The 22,758-nt window shown below is 38.0% G+C and overlaps 1 protein-coding gene across 5 annotated transcripts in view; it reads left to right on the plus strand.

The window, feature by feature from the left end:
* Positions 1 to 22,758, plus strand: part of mtmr4 (myotubularin related protein 4) — a 108,311-nt gene that overhangs the window by 43,866 nt on the left and 41,687 nt on the right. For all 5 annotated transcript variants that reach the window (XM_049466277.1, XM_049466270.1, XM_049466283.1 and 2 more), the window contains one exon: positions 10,823 to 10,912. In XM_049466277.1, coding sequence (XP_049322234.1) covers positions 10,823 to 10,912 — 90 coding nt within the window. The remainder of the gene's footprint in view (positions 1 to 10,822; positions 10,913 to 22,758) is intronic.

Raw genomic sequence — 22,758 nt, forward strand, 5'->3', positions numbered from 1 at the left:
AATCAGGACTGTTAATTTTCAGTATTTGCTAGGGGTCGGATTTACAGGGCATCTCATATAATATAATATCACGGTAACACTCTATAATAACTTTCATTAATATATTTTTAACTAATGATCAGTAGATGTGAACAAAGCAGTAGTTCATCAGAATTTAAATATTAACAAATGCTAACACATGACACTTATTTATCAGCATTGAAAAAAATTATATTAAAAGTGTTAGCCAATCATTAGCTCATCCGCATTTGAACATTAATAAATCGCTAGTAAAAACGAATTTTAAACTACGTTCATGTTGCCAATCCGTTCATTAGTATTTACAAATGTGATAGCAACTTAGTTTAGTTTAGTTTCTTAAAATGTGAAAAATAACAGTGATTAATAATCAGTTAATGGCATATTAATAAAAGTTATTATGAAGTTCACCGATATCACAATACATTGCCCATGATACAGATAATACTATTTACAGTTACTGTGATTCTGTGATACTTGATATATATTGTAAGACAATTCCCTACAATACTTCACAGCATCTGGGTTACTAAAGAGAATAAAATTCTCCTAAATAAGCAAATACCAGGATTTATGGATTTATTGGTGTCAGTTTCACAGAATTTAACAACCAGTATGCTTTTATTGCAGGTTTATCATGTTTATTTGATTAGTGCCACCATGATAATTAATGAGTATTAAAGAGTTTAGAGCGCCTATGTTTCAATAAAAATACTGACATACTGACAAGTGTTGATAATGTATAGTAAATCAAATAATAAATTACAACATCGATATATTGTCCCAGCCCTGCATTTGCACTGGTACACAAGTCACTCCCGTCGCCCCAAGTTTGTCTCTTCGGGGTGTGTTTGAGGCTGTTTGGATTGTTGCATCAGTGTAGCTGGTTGGCGCACTGGCTAGCAAGCTACTTATCGAACCGACCTCTACTTTCTTCCACGCTCCATATTTTCCAAGTAAAAGTACAAAGACGACTCATACCAAAAAAACATACTGTTGAGAATAGGAACAAAATACTGGTAGCAAACAAAAGTTGGAAGCTGGGAACCTTAGATTGGTGTCTATACCTGTAAATTTGTTATTTCTATACTGGAGGATATTACCTCTTTTCATGGCCCCATCCACAGAGTATCTTGTCTGTGTTTTGGCCTCCCATCCATGTGAAAATACAGGTTTTTGACATCACAACACTTGAACGCTTCACGTTGAATCTCAAATACCTCCTTACTCGCTATATAGTGAACTACATAAGTCATAAAACTACAATATCTTTAAGTGGATAGCACTAGAGTTCAGAAGTCTTCATATTACATTTCGCAGATGTTTTGTCCAAAGCGACTTACAATAATGATGTACATAGAGTAATAAAAGTTGGCCTAAAGGAGGTCAAAGGGAGATAATGGTATAGAGAAGTGAAGGAGGGGAAGAAGGAAATGAGGTTAGAAGTAGTTAGTATGTTAGAGGTGTTAGGAGAGTAAGTGCTCTTTGAAGAGCTCTGTCTTCAGGAGTTTATTAAAGACAGTGAGAGATTCTCCTGATCAGTCTGGATTGCTTGGTGTGAATGTTTGGCCAAGCGAGGCGACTACTTGCCTATTTGGGACTAAACCTTTGCCTCTGTTTTTCTTCCTCCTTTGTGTTGATATGTGTCTTTTTTTGCCTTTGTGTGGGCAGAAATACTTTCAAACAAGTTTTAAAAATATCCAGATTTGTGTTTTCTTGGCCTGTTGCTGGTCTGTCACTCATATAGCTTCCATTCATGTCATGTTGACAGGTGCTGGCATTCCCTTGTCACCCTGTTTGTCTGTCCCACAGGCACCACCGCCAGATCTCTTGTCTGTTTTGGCAGCAGAGTCCGTTCATGGCATCAGGTACCCTGGGAAATAGAGTTTGGATAGGGGTCGTTTTACACTGTTTGTGCACACAAATAAAGATTTGGACTGTAATTGAGGCTGCACGTGTTATTTCAGATAATGAGCAGGATCATATGGCTGGAGTTTATTTATGATAATAGGGAGTATTTTTTCTACCCTGCATGCTTCTGCCTGTCTTCTGTCTTCTCTTCTGATGTTGAGCACTCCATCCAAAAAACATATCTACCATTTATATGGTTTGGGAAACTCAGTTAATAAGACTACCAATTATTTTATTAATGGTTACTAATTAGGTTGTAAATGCCTTAAAAATCATTAATAATCAGTTATAACACATACGTAGAAAGGGCTGTGGGTTACTGTGCTAATGGATTTGTATATTTTTATCTCTTCCAGAGAGTCTTATTCTTTTCTACACTTCTCTACATGGACTAGAAAAAACTGTTTGCATTTCTTTGGCAATGGGTGCAGCTTAAAGTAGCTGAAAGCATTTATTAAAAGGAGTGTCCACAAACATGTGGACATACAGCTCTGGAAAAAAAAAAATTATGAGACCACTTCAGTTTCTGAATCAGTTTCTCTGATTTAGCTATTTTGGCTAAATTAGTTTGTTTGAGTAAAATTAACATTGTTGTTTTATTCTATAAACTACGGACAACATTTCTCCAAAGTTACAAATAAAAATATTGTCATTTAGAGCATTTATTTGAAGAAAATTAGAAATGTCTAAAATAACAAAAAAGATGCAGAGCCTTTAGCCATCAAATAATGCAAAGAAAACAAGTTTATATTCATGAAGAGTTCGTTTTAAGAGTTCTCCTCCACCAGTCTCACACACTGCTTTCTGATAACTTTCAAGCAGTTCAACTTGGTTTGGTGGCTTGTTCCTCTTGATTATATTCCAGAGGTTTTCAGTTAGGTGAAATCAAAGAAACTCATAATTTTTAGGTGGTCTCTTATTTTTTTTCTCTTATCGATGCTAGTTCATCTCATACTTTAGTATTTACTTAAAACTGTTAAGCAGCAAAGAGTCACATACTGTATTTGTTTGTTAAAGCTGACCTCTCCAGTGTCCAGCTGCTGTGCTGAAAGGTCAGTACTGATTTGTGCTCTCAGTAGTGTGTCTGATTGTGCTGCAGGCTCTCTGTGGACGCAGCCTCTTCCTCTCAGGTAGCTTCAGTGCGCCTGTAGCGTGAGCTCTGTACTGGGAGATATGTTCCTCCGCTCTCAGCAGGTAGTGTCTGGAACGTCTGGCTATGCTGTGAGCTCTCTGCTGCCATGCTGTCTGGGCACTGGCACTGATGGATGCCCGGAGTACAGCACTAACCTTAAGAGACAGAGGGAGAGGAGGAGAGGAGGATGATTAAGGGCAAGTGAGAGGAGCTGATATAAATACATCACTGTGAAGAGATGTCCAAGCTCAGTGTTCGTTTATTTCATTTCTAGTAAAACTCCCAGTATTTACTGTAAACTAGCTTACAGTTTTTCTGGTCTACTTTCATACACGAGGAGCACTGGATTATAAGACGCATTATGTGACAATAGTAAGGAACAGGGGTGTCGCCATGTTTTCCTTCTAATTCAGCTGATCTCACCTCTGAACTGCAAGAGCTACTGCTTAGCGCAGTTAGAGAATAAAGCTAATGCTGCTCCAGCAGTGCTAGCCGGGGTTAGCAGCAAGTTACAGTCTTCTAAGTACTTACTGGACATGTTCTCTCATGAGGGCTATCTGGTTATTGGTGTTAATGTCTTTACTCTACACCCACTGTGACATGTTAGTTCCCATGTTAGTACCCATTTGTGGTCCACTAGACTGGCCAAGTTCAATCAGAGAACACTCAGAATAGATTTCAACGCTGGCTTTAATGGGCATATGCAACATTTACAACAGTGTACTGTTGTCTCTAATAGTGTTATCCATTCAAGCAAATAGATTCTTATTGTGACACTGGTTTATCTTACATTTTTCTTGCAATAATGTACAATAATGTGAATGTTTTTTTTTCTTTCCCCATTTCATAGATGCAGGGGTTGTTAGAACAGCAGCAGTATGGAAATGGGAAAAGTGGGAAAAGTAGGTTAGCCTGCTTCTGCATTTTAATACGTGCAGGATTGGCGGTTAGGTAATGCAGGAATGCTGAGTCACTGTTTGTTCTCATTTCTAGTGTAAGAGTGACCAGAATGACTGCTGAAAACCAGGCTTAGCCTAGCCGCTAAATCCCTCATGAGGTGTAGTCTGGAATTCTGTAATCATGTTGGAGACTAATGATATTGCAAAATCAGAATTACGTGCTGCTCCGTGACCCTGTTTGCTGCGTTACTGAGGTTTAATGAAATGACACGACAGAGCGGGAGAATGACTCCAGAGCTCCAGAGGCCAGGTCTAATTAGAGCTGCTGCACCAGAGGTTAGAGCAGGGCTTTGGAAGGTCATCCTCTGCCCAGTTTCACTCCTCTCCTCAGTGTGCCACTCTCCTACCATCTGGATGTCTGTATCTGTCTCTGCCCCTCACATCTGCTGTTTTTTGGGTGGGCGGAGGTGGGTGGGTACAAACTGTTAGCATAAGGGCTTCTGTAACTTGGAATAACTGTGGAACTACTGTTAAAGCAGTTATAAATATCTTAATTCCAAAGAACCAAAAGCATTCTTCATGGCTCTCTATTTCTTTAAAACTTCATAACTTAATGACAGATTTACTAATTAGTATGATAGCTGTTGGTTCTAAGGTTTAAAGAAATATATACAGAAAGTTCTAGAAAATGCAAATCCAATCAATAAGCTTTATCTAAATAAATAAAGGCAAATAAGTTACATAACATGTCACTTCCTTTTTTTTTATTTGCAAAGCAATAAATAAAACATAATTTGTTTGGACCACTTTAACCCACAGGTTAAAAAAACACTGGCATAAGCTAAAACAGTTTCCAGTTCTGATACACAAAGGCCAAGCTCGATTAAACAAATGCTTTGTATTCAGCAGGTATATAATTAGTCTTCTGATACTTACTTTACTGTACTGGACTGAATGATGTACTCTTGTGAGGGATATCCTGTTAGTGTTCTGTTACTCACTGTACTTGGCTGAATGGTCGACTCTTGAGAGGGATATCCAATTATTCATGTTAAAAGTCTGTACTATACTTTCACCAAGAAACACGTTAATTTTGCACATTTGAGCTTTAGCCAGAAAGTGCAGAACAAAAGGCAGCCAGATGGGCAATGTTCTGTCAAATAATGTGTATTTCAACACTGGTTTTAATTGCTGTCTGCATAGGTTAAACAAATAAATGGCATAGGCTAAAACAGTTTCCAGATCTGATACACAAAGACTAAGCTCGATTAAAGGTTTAGTATATGATCCTTTTTGGCACTGGGCACTGAATGTCACACTAGAGCACCAGCATCGCAGACTTAAAGAAATGCTTCAACGTACTCAATGGGTATATGGTTAGTCTTTCGATACTTACTGTACTAGACCGGGCAGAGTGATGCACTCTTGAGAGGGATGTCCTGTTAGTGTTCTAATACTCATTGTACTGAGCTAAATGGTAGACTCTTGCGAGGGAAATCCTGTTAGAATTATAATACTCACTGTACTGAGCTGAATGAGATTGATATCTGTTGTTAAAAGTATGTACTCTACTTCCACCAAGAAACATGTTAATTGTACACATTTGAGCTTTAGCCAGCAATTTTCTGTCAAATGATGTGCATTTGACAGAAAATGTGGTTTTAATTGCTGTATGCACAGGTTAAAAACCATGGCATAGGCTGAAATAGATTCCAGTGCTGATACACAAAGACTAGGCTCAATTAAAGGTTCAATATATCATCTTTTCTGGCCCTGGGCATTGGATGTCACACTAGAGTGCCAGCATCTCGGACTAAAGCTAAAGCTTTCTATTCAGCAGGTATATGGTTAGTCTTCTGAAACGTACTGTACTAGACAGAGTGATGCACTCTTGAGAGGGAAATCCTGTTAGTGTTCTGATACTCACTGTACTGGGCTGAATGGTGGACTCTAACCCAGAAATGTATTCTCTGCTCTGGATGCCTTTAATCCTCTACATCTCTAAATAGAAATTAACTGTGTTAATGTTTACAATGTTAGATATATCACATTTAAAGTAAAACAAAACTGGCCCTTGGTCTTCAGACAGTGCTTTGAGGTGTGTAATAGAGCTCTCTGAGTCAAACTTCTGGTCTTGGGACAGCGTTATCTCTTGTTTTTGGTACATGCAATACAGTATCTGTTTATAGAGGCTGGCTGACTAAAAGTTGACAGTTCTAGATAACGTTTTCCTGTCTGTCTCTTTCCTTCTTAGACTGTCTGTCTAATAACGAAAACCACAGGGTTCACAAGCTTCAGTAAACTTCCCAAACAAGTCAGCAAGTCTAGCTTCTGCTTGTTTTCAGGTCATCTGTGTTTCCATGTCACCCTGTTCTTGGCCTTCACTTCATTGCATCTCCATATTACCATCAAAACACCTGCTGGAGTCCTCACAGACCTTTGACCTTCTGGGCTGGCACTGTTCACCGTGAGGTGAATTCAGATCAGGCAGATATTCTGGTCGGCTTTCCTCAGAGAGTCCTGATCAATGTCTGGTATTTATGTCTGACTGTCACATACGCTCATCAAATTTCATCTTCCAGTGCCAGAGAATAGAAGTAGAAGTATGAAATTACTGCACTGGACCAGGGTCAGAGTTTCCTGTTTATTTTTAGCATGGAGTTTGCTGGCCCACAGATCCTGATACTCACATGTCTAGAAATTCTAGTGGTCTAAATTGGAGGGCCATCTTGTTGGTGGTGATAAGATGATGATGATGATGATGGCTGTATGCATACAGGAAGTTTTTTTTACAGCACTTTTCAATGTTCTCTGTAGTGTCTAAAACCTTTTTGACCATGACCTTGATCGCCAAATCCTAGTTTTGTTGCACATCCTGAAAAAACGAGGAACTGGGAGTCCCAGAACCTTGGCTAAAGTTATCTAAACGGTCTACCAAAAGTTTTCTACAAGATCATTAATGGAACGCTCTAAAAGTGTTGCACAGACTTGTTTTACCATAATAAAACCTTATAATAATAATAAAACCTTATTTATATAGCACCTTTCATACATAAAAAATGCAGCTCAAAATGGTTCACAATAAAATAAAAAAAAACAGCATAATGTAATAGTAATATAAAACAAATATAACAATTAAAAAAGTAACCATTTAATAAAATAGTAGGAAATAAGACATTTATATTAAAATAAAATATAGAATAAAACAAATTTAAACAAAAAATATAAAATAATACGAATAAGAACAACAAAATCAAATAAAAACTATAAGTATAAGCAGAACAGAACTAGTAGAAAGCTAAGCTAAACAGGTAGGTTTTTAGCTGCCTTGTAAAGCTAGTAACACCTAACGATGTCGACAAATATTAATTGGTAAAGAGGTTCCATATTTTTGGGGCATAAAAACAGAAAGCTGCTTCACGAGTCTTTTTGTGATTCATTCTCAGACTGTTCAATAGAGCAGCTTCTGATGATCTTAACACACGGTTTTGTACATATTCTGTCAGACAGTCTGAGATGTATGTAGTTGCTAACCCAGGGGAACCTTAGGGGAATCTTCTAAGAATGTTCTAATATCTTATAATTGCAGAACAGAAAAAACAGCCCCTTAGGTATATCACTGCAGCCCAATGAGGGGGGTGTGGGCTGCAGGTTGGAAACGACTGGCCTAGACTATAACATCTTCAGCTGCTGATTCAATTAAAGGTGCAATTTAAGGTGTATTTAATCCTTTCTGGCACTTCACAGCACCAGCTTTAGACCAAAGCAAGTACTTCATATTCAAAACAAGGCCATAGTCGAAGTCCTAGTTTTGTTGCTAGTAAGTTAACACTGAATAATTGCACTTACCTACATTATGATCACAGATTTTCAGTTATGCAGTCTAAGGTACTTGAATTTTCTTAAAAGTGAAAGTTTTATAACCGAATGTAATCCATTAAAAAACAGTAGCAGTGATTTTAATCAGTGCCTTACTCTCAAGTAGGGCAGAACTGAAGTGGATATTTTCATTTAAAGTGATGAAAGGCAATTTTTCTTTCCGGAAACTTTAACTTCCTGATATTGAAATTAAATGATGAAAGGCGAACTGAAGCAAAAAGCGAACTGATGATTATCTTCAAGAGGTTGTGGACCAAGTTCTAAGCTGTAGGATATGACTATGTGTGCTTGCGTGTTGATTTGTCTCAGAGGGCTGCTTAGTAGATGGTAGACACTTGGCACAAGTTGCAGAATCAGATTCAGATTTGTTTGGCCCGGTCACTTTTTGTGTTTTTTTTGTGGTTTTAACACGAGTTAAAACCAGAATTATTAAGCAGGTTTGCAGACTATAGACAACTGAGTTGGTGTCTGCTGACTGCATTTAGATCAAAAACAAGCCCATTTAAAACCAGATAACTAATACTGAGTTAATTGAGCCTTCTCATTTCTTAAGAGGTACATCCACCCTTAATATTAGCAGGTCTCAGCCCTCTTAGCATGTTTAAAAAATGCATGCTAGAGAGGGTCAAGAAGGAGGCAGGAATTTACTAGAAGCAACTAGAATAAAAAGCAGCCAATCACAGACTTTAGCATCATAGATGGAAATGTTATCTCTCTTCTATCCATTTTAATTTGGGTGAAGTAACAGATGCAGAAGGACTAAATTTATATAACCGCATGGGCTGTAAAAGTCAGGTTTGGAACAGCTAAACCAGGGATCGGCAATTAAGGTTGGCCCCGGGCCAGATGTTTTCCAAGCTATTATGTGGTGGGAAATTCAGTTTTAGAAAATGAAGTGTAATGGAATGGAGTACTACAGACTAGTAGCTCTCCAGCCCAGAGGGTTGTTGAACCCAATTGCAAAACAGTTGAATGTAAAGCAGGTAAACCTAAGAAAAAGGTAAAAATAAATAAATAAAAGCACTGCTTCTCACGCAGGATCAAACCCGTGTCGTCAGGGTCTCCATCCAATACACTACCGCTGCCCTAGCTAGTGAATTGGGACACGGCCAGGAAAAGACGCCCTTATAAAGAGATAGGGAGCCCGAGAATGGGTGGAAAAAAGAGAATGGGTGGAAACTAGTGTCATGCTGAGGGCCCAGGGGCAGCCTATTGCCTATTTTTTTTTCTGGAGTTTATTTACAAAAAGGAAGACGAGATATTCTATATTAGGAGAAGTCATTCTATTAATCGCCAAATAAAGATTTAAACAGATTCCCATCTTCGAATGACACCCTCATTATTGCTGCAATCTGTGTAGACATCAGTCCAGTCAGACTCCTCCCAAATCTGAGAAACAGCATTCCAGACGTCTTGGAAATCTGAGAAACAGCATTTTTGAATAATTAAAAGTTTAAGAGTTAAAAGTGAATAGTTTGGCTGTACACTATTCCCTTATGAATTAAATTCTCGTCAGAAACTGCATGTCTGAGAATACTTTAAATTGTCTGCCTGACATCACCACTAAATCTTGAGGATTTTTATTCAAGCATTACATATAAAAAAGCTTCAATGTTTGATAAGGAACATTATTGAAAAGCGTACTTGTAATTATAAAATAAAATATTAAAACATATTTAGGTAAATCTGTGTCAAAATATAATAAATAAAAATGAAAAATGATCTCTTTCCTGAACTTCATTTTGAAATCGATGTTTTCCTGAATACAAACCAAAGAGTTCATGTCCTCCAAACCTTTAGTTTCGTTGTTTGTCTAGTTTTTACGTCTTTTTCGAAGCTGAAGAATTTGGGTTAATTCCAGTTACTGATCTGGAATTAATAAGTGGAGTAGAGAGAAAATGGGCAGTTTCTCTTCAAGTGTCCTGTAGGAGATTTCAAAGCCCTCAATTTTTTTTTGAATGTAAATAAGTTACTTTATTGCAGAAAAAAGGGTTTTGTATGACCTTATTATACAGGACAAGATATTTTAAGGGGTTAACTAGTCTATCTAGGTCAGAGAGTTATTGGACGAGGCCTGTTTGGTGTCTAGGGGGTTAAAGAAGCACAGACTCCAATCAGACTTCATCTTGCACTTCATGCTTTAGGATCTCCGGCTTCGCTAATTTATCGTCTGAAGTGGTTAGACTGGTGATTTGTAACAAGGCTGTTCGCTGTTTGTAAGAATGTCACTTTCCACTCCTGTCCCTTTGCCTTCAGAGCCCTTCTCTCGTGCCAAGGGGAGGTCTTTAACCTTGTCCTGTGACGAAGTGGACGATTGCTCAAGGTCCTTTTCAGTCAATGTTTAATCCGCTACGTGATTGCTGCGAACGCCTTTTGCGTTGCCAGATTACAGTCTGCCCTGAAATGTAGGCCCACAATGAACAATACAGCACGCAGAAATGCTCTAGGAATCAATACTGGCATAGGCCAAGGATTTTTTTGGGCACATACGTGACCGTGCACCTAATATAACCTCTTTAAAGCTTGTGCTGCATTTCTGAACAAATCAGATTATATATATATTTTTTTGTGTGATGCCATGTTCATATTCTGTTTCAAGTGCTTTTTTCTGGCACTTTCTATATTTTTTCTACATTTTCCTGCAAGGCTTTGTTCTTTTAACGTTCTTGCTTTGAGACACTGCAGACTGTGTGGTTTATCAGCTTGTTAGACATCTAGACATCATCCTACTGCTGCAGGTTTTCAGTGTGCGAGGAAGAGACGCATGCAGGGAGGAACTAAATAATTAAGTGAGACATTGACAGTGCGGCAGGATATTTGCTCTGACATGTGTGCTCAGATGTTTAAATATCCTGCTGCACTCGTGTCTGTGTGTCTGTGTTTGTGCGTTCTCATGCATGGATGTCTAAATACACTGATCTGACTGTGTTCATCCTCACCGTCTCCTCCTGCTAATAATACACTGTGTGCTATTGTGTTGCAGGGTGAGGAGGGGCCTCCCAGTCTGGAGTATATCCAGGCCAAGGACCTGTTCCCACAGAAAGAGCTGCTCAAAGAGGACGACAGTCTGCAGGTGAGCTCTACTTCTCTTAGGTTAAAAGACAGCAAGCCCCTCCAAACCAAACCACCCTCACTTCCCCTTAATGTACAGGGTAATGATTGAACGTCTGTTCATAAAGTTACGGTTCATATGGGTGGCTTGCTTCCAGAGCTTTCTAGAACCTTCCAGAGCACACACATAGAGGAACCTTGTAGTTTTGACCAGGAAACTTATAGGCCACAGTGATGGTATATTACTATATTTTTAAGACTGTAAGGCGCACTTCAAATCCTTTAATTTTACCAAAAATTTTACAGTGCGCCTTGGTGTGGTGTAGTCTGGTGTGCCTTATGTATAAATTCTACCAGTCAGGTATTAAAGAGCAGTAAAGCCACTCCACTGAAGTACAGTGTTATAAGGGTGAATTTTCAGTGAAGTTTCTCCAGCACTAAGGCTGGGTGCAGCAGCATTAGCATTAGCCGCTAACCACAGCGCTAGCTCTTTCACCGTTCAGAGGCGAGTATATTGTACTGTAGTCTGCATGTTTGTCGTGATAAAATAAGCTACGTGGGAAGAAAGCGCTAGCTGATAGCGCTAGACTAAGGATCTACGGTAACCCAGAGTGCTATCAGGCTGCATTTATGTCCCGCTAGCATTGTGGTTAGTGGCTAATGCTAATGCTGCTACACCCAGCCTTAGTCCTGGAGAAACTTCACTGAAAACTCACCCCTGGACAAAACATTGGAAATCAAAGCTTACTCTAAATAAATGAAAGCGCTTTACTCACCCGAAAAAACGATTTACAGGAAAGAAATCTGTGTAGATTAACATCCAGCGCTTGTTTGACTTTGAAAGAAAATTGAGAGAGAATAAAGTTTAGTTTACTTAGGCACTTCCCCCCGATTCCCCATTAGAAGGGAAAAATGGCGACACCCTTTCTTACTTCGATGTCGGCAATCCTTTCTAGTATAGCTTTAATGTGCCTTATAATCCAGTGCACCTTATATAAGAAAATAGACCAGAAAATAGATGTTTATTGATAGTGTGCCACTGATTATCCCTGTCTTTGGATGTGATATATAAAAATAACTTGTATTTGCCCTTGTTCAGAATGAGTCTAGTCTGAAACAGTCATTATAACTTCAGTGAAAATGTGCTGCCACACAAACAAAGAATTAAACCAGCCGTTATGTATGTTTTTTTCTTTATATATTTACAGGATGGAAATTTGGAGAGTATTTGTTTAAACCTTTGCAGTTTATACTTAGGAAAATCTCTCTTATTAAAAAAAGGAGAGAGAAAGTTCAGTTCACAGTGATATGGGCCCTTTAAGGATTTCTCTGTATACCTTTGTCTTCATATTATACCCATAGTGAGTTTTTATGAGCATTTTATTGCTTTGTACAGAACTGACGTAACTTGTGACATTTCAGTGGGAGCAGGATGGAAACCTGGCTTTAGAGACTGAGAACAAGTAAAAAAAAAAAACAAACAGAAATAGGATAAGCCTGGGTTTAGGTCATGTTCATGTTCATGTAATGAAAACTCCTTTTCTTTTAACCTCAAAGTTTAGCCTTCATTACTAGGCATCCAGAATCTAATACTCAGTAACTCCGTGTCAGGTAGGTTTACACACCTCTGTGACCTGCCGTTTCCTGTGGAGCGGCCGCTCTGTCTCTAGGTGGTCTTTAGACACTTTCTATCACAGCTGTCTGCCCACCAGCGCAGGGTTATACAGCTCAGCCAATTACACGCACCGGATTAGGCGGCCGGACAGAGAAATAGGCAGGAGACAGACAGAAGGTGTTGGAGGATAATAGTGAAAAAATGTAATACAGAGGAGAAAAAAGTTGAAGAAAGCCTGCGTGAAAGAGAAGGAGGTGCAGATCATTCAGAAGAGAATTGTGGGCCTGGATTTGGAGCTGGTCCAGACAGTGATGTCAGCATGCAGGAGGAACTGCAGCACTTTGTATTCAGGAACAGCTCCACTGTACACGCAAGAGTACTCTCAGTCCACAGCTCCAGACTCCACCTGACCGCTCTGCAACACCGCAGTAAACTACTACTGCTGCTGCTGCTGCTGGTCACTGATCCCCTGGAGCATTTCAGTACAATTCATACAAATGAGCACTGCAAAAAAAAGTACTGCAACCTGCTAGAACTGTGTTACTGGACAGTAATACAAGACATTTTAATGTTGCATGGTATTTATTTTTGAAAAAGTTAGAGTTTGATTCACTTTGATTTGAAAAAAAAGATTTGATCCAGACACAATACGATGTTCTTCAATTTCAGCCTGATTTAAATCTGATTCAGTTTCAATTCAACATCAATTGACAATTCTTTACTATTAGTGTTTAGTGGGGTTTTGTTTGTATAAATTAAAATCTATAGATCTACACAGATTTCTCTACTGAAAAAAAAAATTGCAGATTTCCATTAAGGCTAGCCACAGTTAGCGTCTAATGCCGCCTGACAGCGCTACACTAAAGAACCCTAAGTGTTTTGGTAAGCCAGGGCGACATTAGCTAGCGGTTTGTCCCACGTAGCTTGTTTTAATATGTTAAACGTGCAGACTACAAGCTGATAATACTCGCCTCTGAATGGCAAAATAGCTATGGCTTAGCTTAACTCAATAAGCAGGTAATGCTAATGCTGCTCCAGCAGTGCTAGCAGGGGTAAGGAGGAGGCTACAGGCAGACAATACTCACCTCTAAACAGAAATAGACCTAGCGCTTAGCACGGTTAGCGGCTAATGCTAATACTACTCCAGTCTCAAGTCTTGGTGCTGAAACTCTTCTATAACTGGTAAAATTCATACTTAAGGCGCACCCAATCATAATCATAAAATCATAAAATTAAAGGATTTTAAGTGTGCCTTATAGTGTGAAAAATACGGTAAATATATTATCGTTCTTCTATCATAATTCTCTCTGTATTGAATGTTTTATATTTCTTATGCTATAATTCTCTCTGTGCTACATTTTCATTTGTCTACTATATTAACTATCACAATACATAATTTTTCATTTAATTCCACAGCCTTTATTGTCTCTCTTGTTTCCATACTTTCATTTAAACCACATCTATTTCCCTGTATAACGTTTATTCTGTCTTCTCATATTTTCTCCTGTTTGTTTTTGTTTGTTTGAGTTCTTTTCTCATGATTAGTATTCAGTGCTCACTTGTTTTCTGAGACAGTTTTGAGTACGTCAGTATTATTCTGGGGCTCACTGCTTCAGTGCGGCCCCCTGCTGCGTCCCGCTTTGTAGGGGTTGGCAGGGAAAGTGAGATGACTGCTCCTTTTGAAATAATACTTCAGTTAAGGTTTTCCTTCATGGGTTTGGTTAGATGAATCCGGTGTGTGTGTGCTGGTCTCTCATCAGCGGAGGTGGCTGTTTTCCTCCTCCTGTTATTGCAGGATGATTTGAATGGTGAAGGCTGCTATTATGCTTATCTAGCCTGGACACTGTGGCACCATGTGAGCATTATAGGGAAGAGTTAGTGTCTGCTTTTGTTGAGTGATGGGCTTTGTCGTGTGTCTGCTGTCTCTGCAGATGCATTTTTCATGTTAAGGTGTGAGGGAGGGGATGCATCGAGTACACAGCACTATATTACAGTGTATACAGCTCTGGGAAAAAAAATTAAGAGACCACTTCAGTTTCTGAATCAGTTTCTCTGATTTTGCTATTTATAGCTATATGTTTGAGTAAAATGAACATAGTTGTTTTATTCTATAAAATACAGGCGACATTTCTCCCAAATTCCAAATAAAAATATTGTCATTTAGAGCACTTATTTGCAGAAAATGAAAAATGGCTGAAATAACAAAAAAGATACAGAGCTTTCAGACCTCAAATAATGCAACAAAAAACAAGTTCATATTCATAAATGAGTAAAGAGTTCAGAAATCAATATTTGGTGGAATAACCCTGGTTTTTAATTCACAGGTTTCATGCATCTTGGCATGTTCTCCTCCACCAGTCTTACACACTGCTTTTGGATAACTTTATGCCACTCCTGGTGCAACAATTCAAGCAGTTCAGCTTGGTTTGATGGCTGAGATCATCTGTCTTCTTCTTGATTATATTTCAAAGTTTTTTATTAGGTAAAATCAAAGAAACTCATCATTTTTAAGTGGCCTCTTATTTTTTTCCAGAGCTGTATGTTGTATGGACATTTCCAAAATCAATGGTATAAAAAAAAAGAGTTCATCCTGTTTTTGTCTGCATAACTGTCTGTACTGTCTAGGAAATACTTTCTAGCAAATTTTGAGCTTTGAGCATTTGATTGTATTCTGTTACTGTACAGTACTAAATGGAGCACCATCATATCAAAAAACATATCAATTCCACTGCTCCACAGATCAAATCTGAGGGCCTTTTTACCCCTGTAGCCCATGATTGGCATGAGACATGGTGCCAATAGCTTCATCTTTATCTACAGGTGCCCTGTCACACAGCAGCAGTTATCCTCCGACATCCTCTGTCCTTCTGTATCTCCCTGCTTGGTGTAACACAGCAGTGGCTGTCCGTCCGACAGGCTTACTGTCTCTCTCTACCTGTTTAATTAGGTAGAACTAGCTTTCCGTCTGTCTGTCTGCTCTCTGTAGCTTGCTGTATTCTCCTGCCAGGAGGAAATGCTGCCTCTCTGAATGTTCACTTTGATGCTCGTTAGAGATGGTATTGTGTGGTGACTGTGGTGTTCCCCCACTGCCAAGCTGGTTTCCCCCTGACATCATCCAAATTAAGGCGGTCATTAGGTACCAACTCTACTTTGCACAGAAGGTCCATTTTTTTTTCTGAAAATTGCATGTAAAATGATATTCTAAGATGAGTTGTATGCAATTTATGAAGGCTAGCAATTTAATTTAATATAGTAGGAGAGCTTGTTGCCAGTTTTAATCAACACTACAAACAGCCATTATGGTGCAGAACAGTCGGTTTAACACTAAACACAAATGACCCAATTAGGGGTGGGCAATATGGCTCTAAAATAATATCATGATATTTCAGGGTATTTTTGTGATGACGATATATTTGCTGATATAGAAAAACAGAAAAATAATTAATTAATTTCAAGAATATAGTATAAGAGTATAGCAGGATAATCATAATGTAGCAAAATGAATAATATAGAATAAAATAATATAATGCAGCAAAAAAATTGCATAATATTTAGTGCATGCATATAAGACAGAACAGCCCTATTATCACGATATGGATTTTTAATATCATGATATTTCTGTGTAACGATATATTACGATATAATATTGCCCACCCCTAGACCCAACCTCTGAAACTAATTAAAAATCTTTATTAGCTCAAATAATTATTGTACACTCAACAAAAGCATATTATCTTTTATATATATTTTTCCTTTAATGAAAAAAAAGATATCAGTTTTTGCTGTTTTTACGTAATTTGAAACTTTAAAACAGAATATAACATGATTTTGAAGTGTTTTTCTCAGGGGACAGCTTAGCAACACCCACATCGTGTATAAGCTGTGAGGTGTTATCTTGTGAGTAAGGTTGTGCACTGGCCAACGTGCTCATGGCAAGGTGGCGTAAATTATGTGAGGCCTGATAGTGGATTTCATGCTTCCCTCTGCTGACAACTTTTACGGAGATACGAAGATTTCATTTTCCAGCAGGACTTGGCACACTGCCCACACTGCCAAAAGTACGAATTGGTCTTATATAATATTCAAATTTTCTGAGACACTGATTTTTGGGTTTTCATTGGCTGTAAGCCATAATCATCAACTATAAAATAAATAAATGCTTAAAATAGATCACTCTGTGTGTAATACATGTATGTGTGTCTAAATGTTTGTGGACATTTCTTCTATTAAATACATTCAGCTACTTTAAGTTGCACGCATTGCTGTTACAGATGTGCAAATGCTTTAACACACAGCTACTCTAGTCTTTGTATGTACAGAAGTATTACCAATAGATTTAGAGCCTAGAGCAGATAAACATGAACCCTTTGGTATTCTGTCTAATCTCAGGCGTGAGCTAGAGAAGACCCATGAAAGACCCAAGCATTGAGCTTTGTAGTCGAGACTGTAAAAAAGATGGACGCCGCGTTGCCGTTTCCCAAGCCAAAATCTTCCGCCATGTTGGCGATCCTGAAACCCGAGTCTGCGCAGTAGAGACCAGAGGAGAGAGAAAGACTGTGGAGAGACAGCCTACTCATTTAAATAACCCCGCCCCTGAGGGCTGCCTCCACAGAGCTCACAGGTGTAACCCAGCCCTTTTACAATAACCACACCTTTTTGAATAGAGCTGAATAACGTTTTAAAAAATGAATTCTGTGGTGATATAAAAATGTAACAATATAAGCAGAGGTTACACTAGCTGTTGCATTTAAATAATGGAGGTAGAATTACAGTATATTGAAGAAAACGTGATTGAAAGTTGTCTGTTTTGCCATTGAAACCTATGGGGATGGGTGGGGTTACACAGCTTACTGCAACCGAACAGCAGGGGGCGCCCGGCCTGTGGTGGCTTCGCTTTTGAGAGACGATGCTCTGTCCAGCTATATACAGTCTATGTGTGTAGCATTGAAGATCCCTGGAATGATCTTGGTGCTCCATTCAAACTTTTGGGATGAGTCGAAGGGTTAAATGGGTGCTACAAAATCGATTAGAAAGCCTTTCTTTGGCAAAAGAAACACTTATTCTAACTAAAGCAGCAGGATAAACTCTTTTTAATCCCCTTGATTTAATAATAACTACCATTTAAACAGGTGTTCCAAAACTTTTGCTTGTATATATTATAAGTAGATTTATGCACACTCACGAAGTACACCACCATAGCATTCTCCAGGCTCTAACCTGAACCCTTTGTTTGAAGCTTCTGGGGCTGCTGGGGCTGTCATGGCTGCTCAGGTGTTCTCTATTTAGACTCCAGCTCCATGAAAAATTGATGTCTTTTTTTTTTTTTTTCCCCCGGAGATTGGTATTACCACCAGGGTCACCGAAACAGTGGCACAAATGAGACAGCATCTTCTCCGACAACAGAGGAGACAACAGGAAGACAGAGGAGACATTAACGTCATATTCGTTTTATATTTGCGTCTATGAGGCATAAATCCTCCTCACTATCCTCCTTGCAACTTTGAATTTATGCAGGACATTCTTACCTGGCGAAATGAGGCAGAACGAAATTGTGCCAATCTTTATTTTACAGCACAACCTTGTCCCTTCTCCAGTAGATTTCTCCGTGCACCATTAACCCTACACTGTGTGGAATGGGCCATAAGAATCTCCCCAGAACACATCATCCTTTATTTTAGTTCAGTACAGGGTGTATATTTCTGTGATGGGAGTGGGACATCATCTTCTTTCTTCTCCTTGGAGACCACTGTGATTTATTCACTTGACAAACCAAGTAGGTTAGTCAGAAAACTATATTTAAACTTAGACCTAATTAAAAACGTATTTCACTCTGAATAAGATTGGTTTATCAGTTTAACTCATTGGCAGACGTTGGTGTTCTTCACAGCACCACTCCAAAACCATTGTATGTCCTTCCAAAATATCTTCGTCAATCAGACAGACCCAGAAAGAGGAATGTTAGGCACCTGTACCAGACTGTCAACACTGTTCACCAACTGAACTATGCCCATTTTTATTTTATTGTAGACATAAATAAATAAATCAGAAAGTCAACTCTAAAGCTGTATCATGACTCCTGAATCTGACTCCTGATTCCTGAAGGCTGAATTTCTTACAATATCAAACCACAGAGCTCACTAATCTATCCAGCACAGTGAACAAGACAGTGGCCATGCAACAGGAAAATGACCCAAAGCACAAAAGGCAATAAACAGGAGCGTGTCGTGTTCACCTCCCACCCCTTACTTTGGTGTTCCTGGTCAAAATTGGCCAGTCTGTTTTAACTTCCCTTAAATTAACACAGAAATTATTTTAAGTTTTTATTCAACATTCTTTAGCTCTGAACGATGTCTCAAAGTTGTGTTTAACCTGATTTTATAAAATTAGGCATAAAATAATTGCTGTTAAAATACAAATAGGAACTTATATGTTAAAGTGCGTTGTGTGGAGGATATCAACAATATAAGTTCTTAAGGCAATCAGATGTAAAACACAATATGTATGAGATGTAAATCGGTCAGATGTAAATCAGTCAGATTTGACCCGAACACGACAGGAAGGTTAAAAAGATGAGGGGTGTGCATGCAAGGCATCCCTAAAATGTTAATGAACTGAGATGTGTTTCCAGGGAGGAATGGTCCAAAATGCCAAATGCTGAATGTTAAATGTTGTGCAAATCTTATTGAATAATGCAATGAATAAACGCTGTCTCTGCTGCTTCGTGCTGTTTTCATGTGGAGTCTGTGCTGCATTTACTGCTTGCAGCTGCAACACTCGTCAACGTTTAATACATGCACATCTGCACTGCATATCCAAACACTGTGTTTGAAAGCTCAGTCTCCCACCATCAGCTTGACGCTGGTCAATGCAGGCGACTGTTTATGGAGGACCAAAACTGCCAAAATAAATAAATAAAAACGTAAGTAAATTACTCAATAAAAGTAATATGGTGATAAAAACGCTAAGGAATAAATATAATTAATATAAAAATAAATATATAAAAAAAAAATATCCTAATAATTTGTTATTAATGGGTTTCTTTATTAACATTTCTTTTTGAACATTCATTTTACTTTTATTTATTTACATAACAATTTATTTCTGCATTAATTTATTTCCCGATTTATTCATTTCTGCATTCATTTATTTCCCAATTTATTTATTTCGTTTTTTTCCTTGTATTTATATGATAATGAAGGGGGCGTGTTTTTCACGTACAGGCTTAGCAATCAAGCCCAGAGAGAGAGGAGCTGAAATGTCGGGGTGAAGTTCAGTATTGGATCTGCTCAGAGAAGCAGCTGCTCTCCATAAAGAAATGGATTATAGTCTGTATTACGATTTAAATGATCTTTATTATATAATCTCCCACGTTACCAAAGTAACCGCCAAATGGGCAAAACATGTACAATCGATATATGGTATCTGACCTCAATCAACCAATAGGAATGCTGAGACACTGTGACATCATTGCTGGACAGCCCCTTCATTATCATATAAGGACAAGGAAAAACAGAAATAAATACATTGAGAAATAAATAAATACAGAAATAAAATAAAGGAAAAAAAATTAATGAAGAAATAAATAGTTATGTAAATAATAAACAAATTTAGAAAAATTAAACAATGCTAATTGAAAAACCCATAAATAACAATTTATTATGATATTTATTTTTATGTATATGTATTTATTTTGATATAATAATTAGAATAATTCTTTTCTGTTTTAGTCACCATATTACTTTTATTGAGTGATTTACATACATTTGTATTTATTTATTTATTTTTAATTTTGGCAGTTTTGGTCCTCCATAACTGTTAGCTGAGGTAACAGGATTAATAGTTAGGATTCTCCTCCAAGTTTTGTTCTGCTGACACGTTATTTATAGCATATGGGTCAGCACAAGTTCCATGAGCAGAATATATGTTGGAATTGAATTGGGCAATTCAATTTGTGGAAACCTTGATTTAATAATAAGAATTTGGGTGTTTAGAGCTAATTACTGCATTTTGCTGTAGAAAAAAACATTGAACACTTTGTAAATATGCTTCATCCTCACCTCCAGCATAGCCAACATGTTGAGTGTTATGTGTCATGTTATCTCACATGGACAGACTGTCATATAGACCAACACACACACATTTGAAGTGGTGTTAGACTGGGGCTCCTCAGCAGCAGACACACTGTTAGAACATCCTCCAGTAGCTCAGTAACAGGCAGAAAATTGGCTGTCTGGCACGGCTCCACAGAGGAAGTGCAGGGTGAGATTTGAAGGCTCATCAGCTCTTTTACTCATTTGTGAAGTGCTTTACCACTTTGCTAATGGGCAATTACCTCTCCTCTCATTTCTGAACTCTTTATTTCCATTCTTTCTTTTCTTTTTCTTCATCCCTTCCTCGCATGTGCATCGAAAATTGTTTTGTGATTAACAGATTTTGGACAGGCCAGGAACTGTTTTTTGTACTTTATTTAAAGGGGCAGGGGCAGTTTAGTCAGTTTATGCACAAATACAAATCAGAACCAGATGGATGTTTAGATTAGGTTGAGATTTCAAAATGATAATTGATCAATTAATTGATATTTTTTAATACATGTACAGCATATAAAATTTGACAAATAATGAAGTCAAATAATTTACAAATTATTTACAGTTTATGTTTAACTTTTAATTGCATAATATGATGACACGTATGTAGTACCATTCCAATATTTGTAGTCACATTAACTGCTCATAAAATATTAGTTAATTGTCATATTTTATTTTTTTAAAGGAAAAAAATCTTTAAAAAAAAATTATAATTTCTGTGGCTGAAAAATAAAAAATTTAAACTTGTGCTGTTATGCTATTTACAGGAAACTGGGATGTTATAGTATAAAAAAATATGAGAAATATTTACAAAAAACTTTTAGATTTACTCACAAAGACAACTGAACACATGTTAAGAAAGTTCATCACTTTAAAGATAAGTCTTGGTTGCATTTTGGCCACAGACAATTTATCTGGATGAAAAAAATGTAATCACTTAATCTAAAAGTTTATTATAAAATGTATGTGTACACATCTTTCTTAATGTTTGAACAATTGAAACAGATGCTCTTTTTTTGCGATTGTGGCCTTTTAAGAAATCTATAAATGACCCATTGACATTTATTGTTCTCTGTTATTGTCAGTATATTTTCCAGTATTCACCAATTAATGCAGTCAATGTTAATATTGGCCACTTTTATCAGTTATATTACTTATGTCTGTCAATGATACCAACCTCTATCTATACATAGTCATTTCCATTTTAATTTCCAAGTTATTTTTTCACTCTTCAGTTTATGGTGAAGTACATCAGTCTCTTTTCTCTCTCTCTTCTTTTTTTTATCGGGGAAGTCTGCAGGCGTACACTGATAGGGCGGCATGGCTGCTGCTGTGAGTGACTCATGTTAATAGAAAAAGAGAGAGAATCAGGTAGTGTCTCACAGCCTACATGTCCTGCAGCCCACTCTGTCTGAGCAGACCTATCTGTTCTGAAGAGTCTGTGAGCGAGACTGCAGGTCTTTTAACTTCAGCACAGAAAGGGGAAGAAATGTCTAGGTTGGTGAAATAAGTCACTAGAAGCTTAACACTAGACATGACATGATACTTCACATTGCCTTGCCATTTTGCTAATGGCAACGCTGGCCAGTGTTTATTCTCACTCACAAGATAAGACCTCACAACTTCCACAGGTAAAGGCATTTCCAAGGCGTCCTCTCAGGAAACGATTTTTATGACAACCTTACATACAGACTTTTTGCATGTCTGTGTAGAGGCCAACACAAAAGCCGCATCCTAGCTGTGAAGCATGCTGGAGGGAGTATAATTAAATGGAGTTGACTCTGGGCCAGTGTGGGTAGTAACTGCTGCTTAAGAGCTGCAGCTATAGAGACTACACCTACACAGACATCCTACAGGGGTTGGACAAGGAAAGTGAAACACCTGGTTTTAGACCACATTAATTTATTATGGCGACGGACAGTTCTGGTTAAAACAGGAGAGTTGAGGTGCACATTGAATTCTGCCGTGATTTGTGCAGCCGTGGTTTTATGTTTTTTGGATACAATCCGGGTTAGCACCCGAACATCCCTTTCAGACAGCTTCCTCTTACAGCGTCCACAGTTAATCCTGTTGGATGTGGTTCGTCCTTCTTGGTGGTATGCTGACATTACCCTCGATACTGTGGCTCTTGATACATCACAAAGACTTGCTGTCTTGGTCACAACATGT

The sequence above is a fragment of the Astyanax mexicanus genome, chromosome 1 (assembly GCF_023375975.1).
Source record: "Astyanax mexicanus isolate ESR-SI-001 chromosome 1, AstMex3_surface, whole genome shotgun sequence".
Lineage (NCBI taxonomy): Eukaryota > Metazoa > Chordata > Actinopteri > Characiformes > Acestrorhamphidae > Astyanax > Astyanax mexicanus.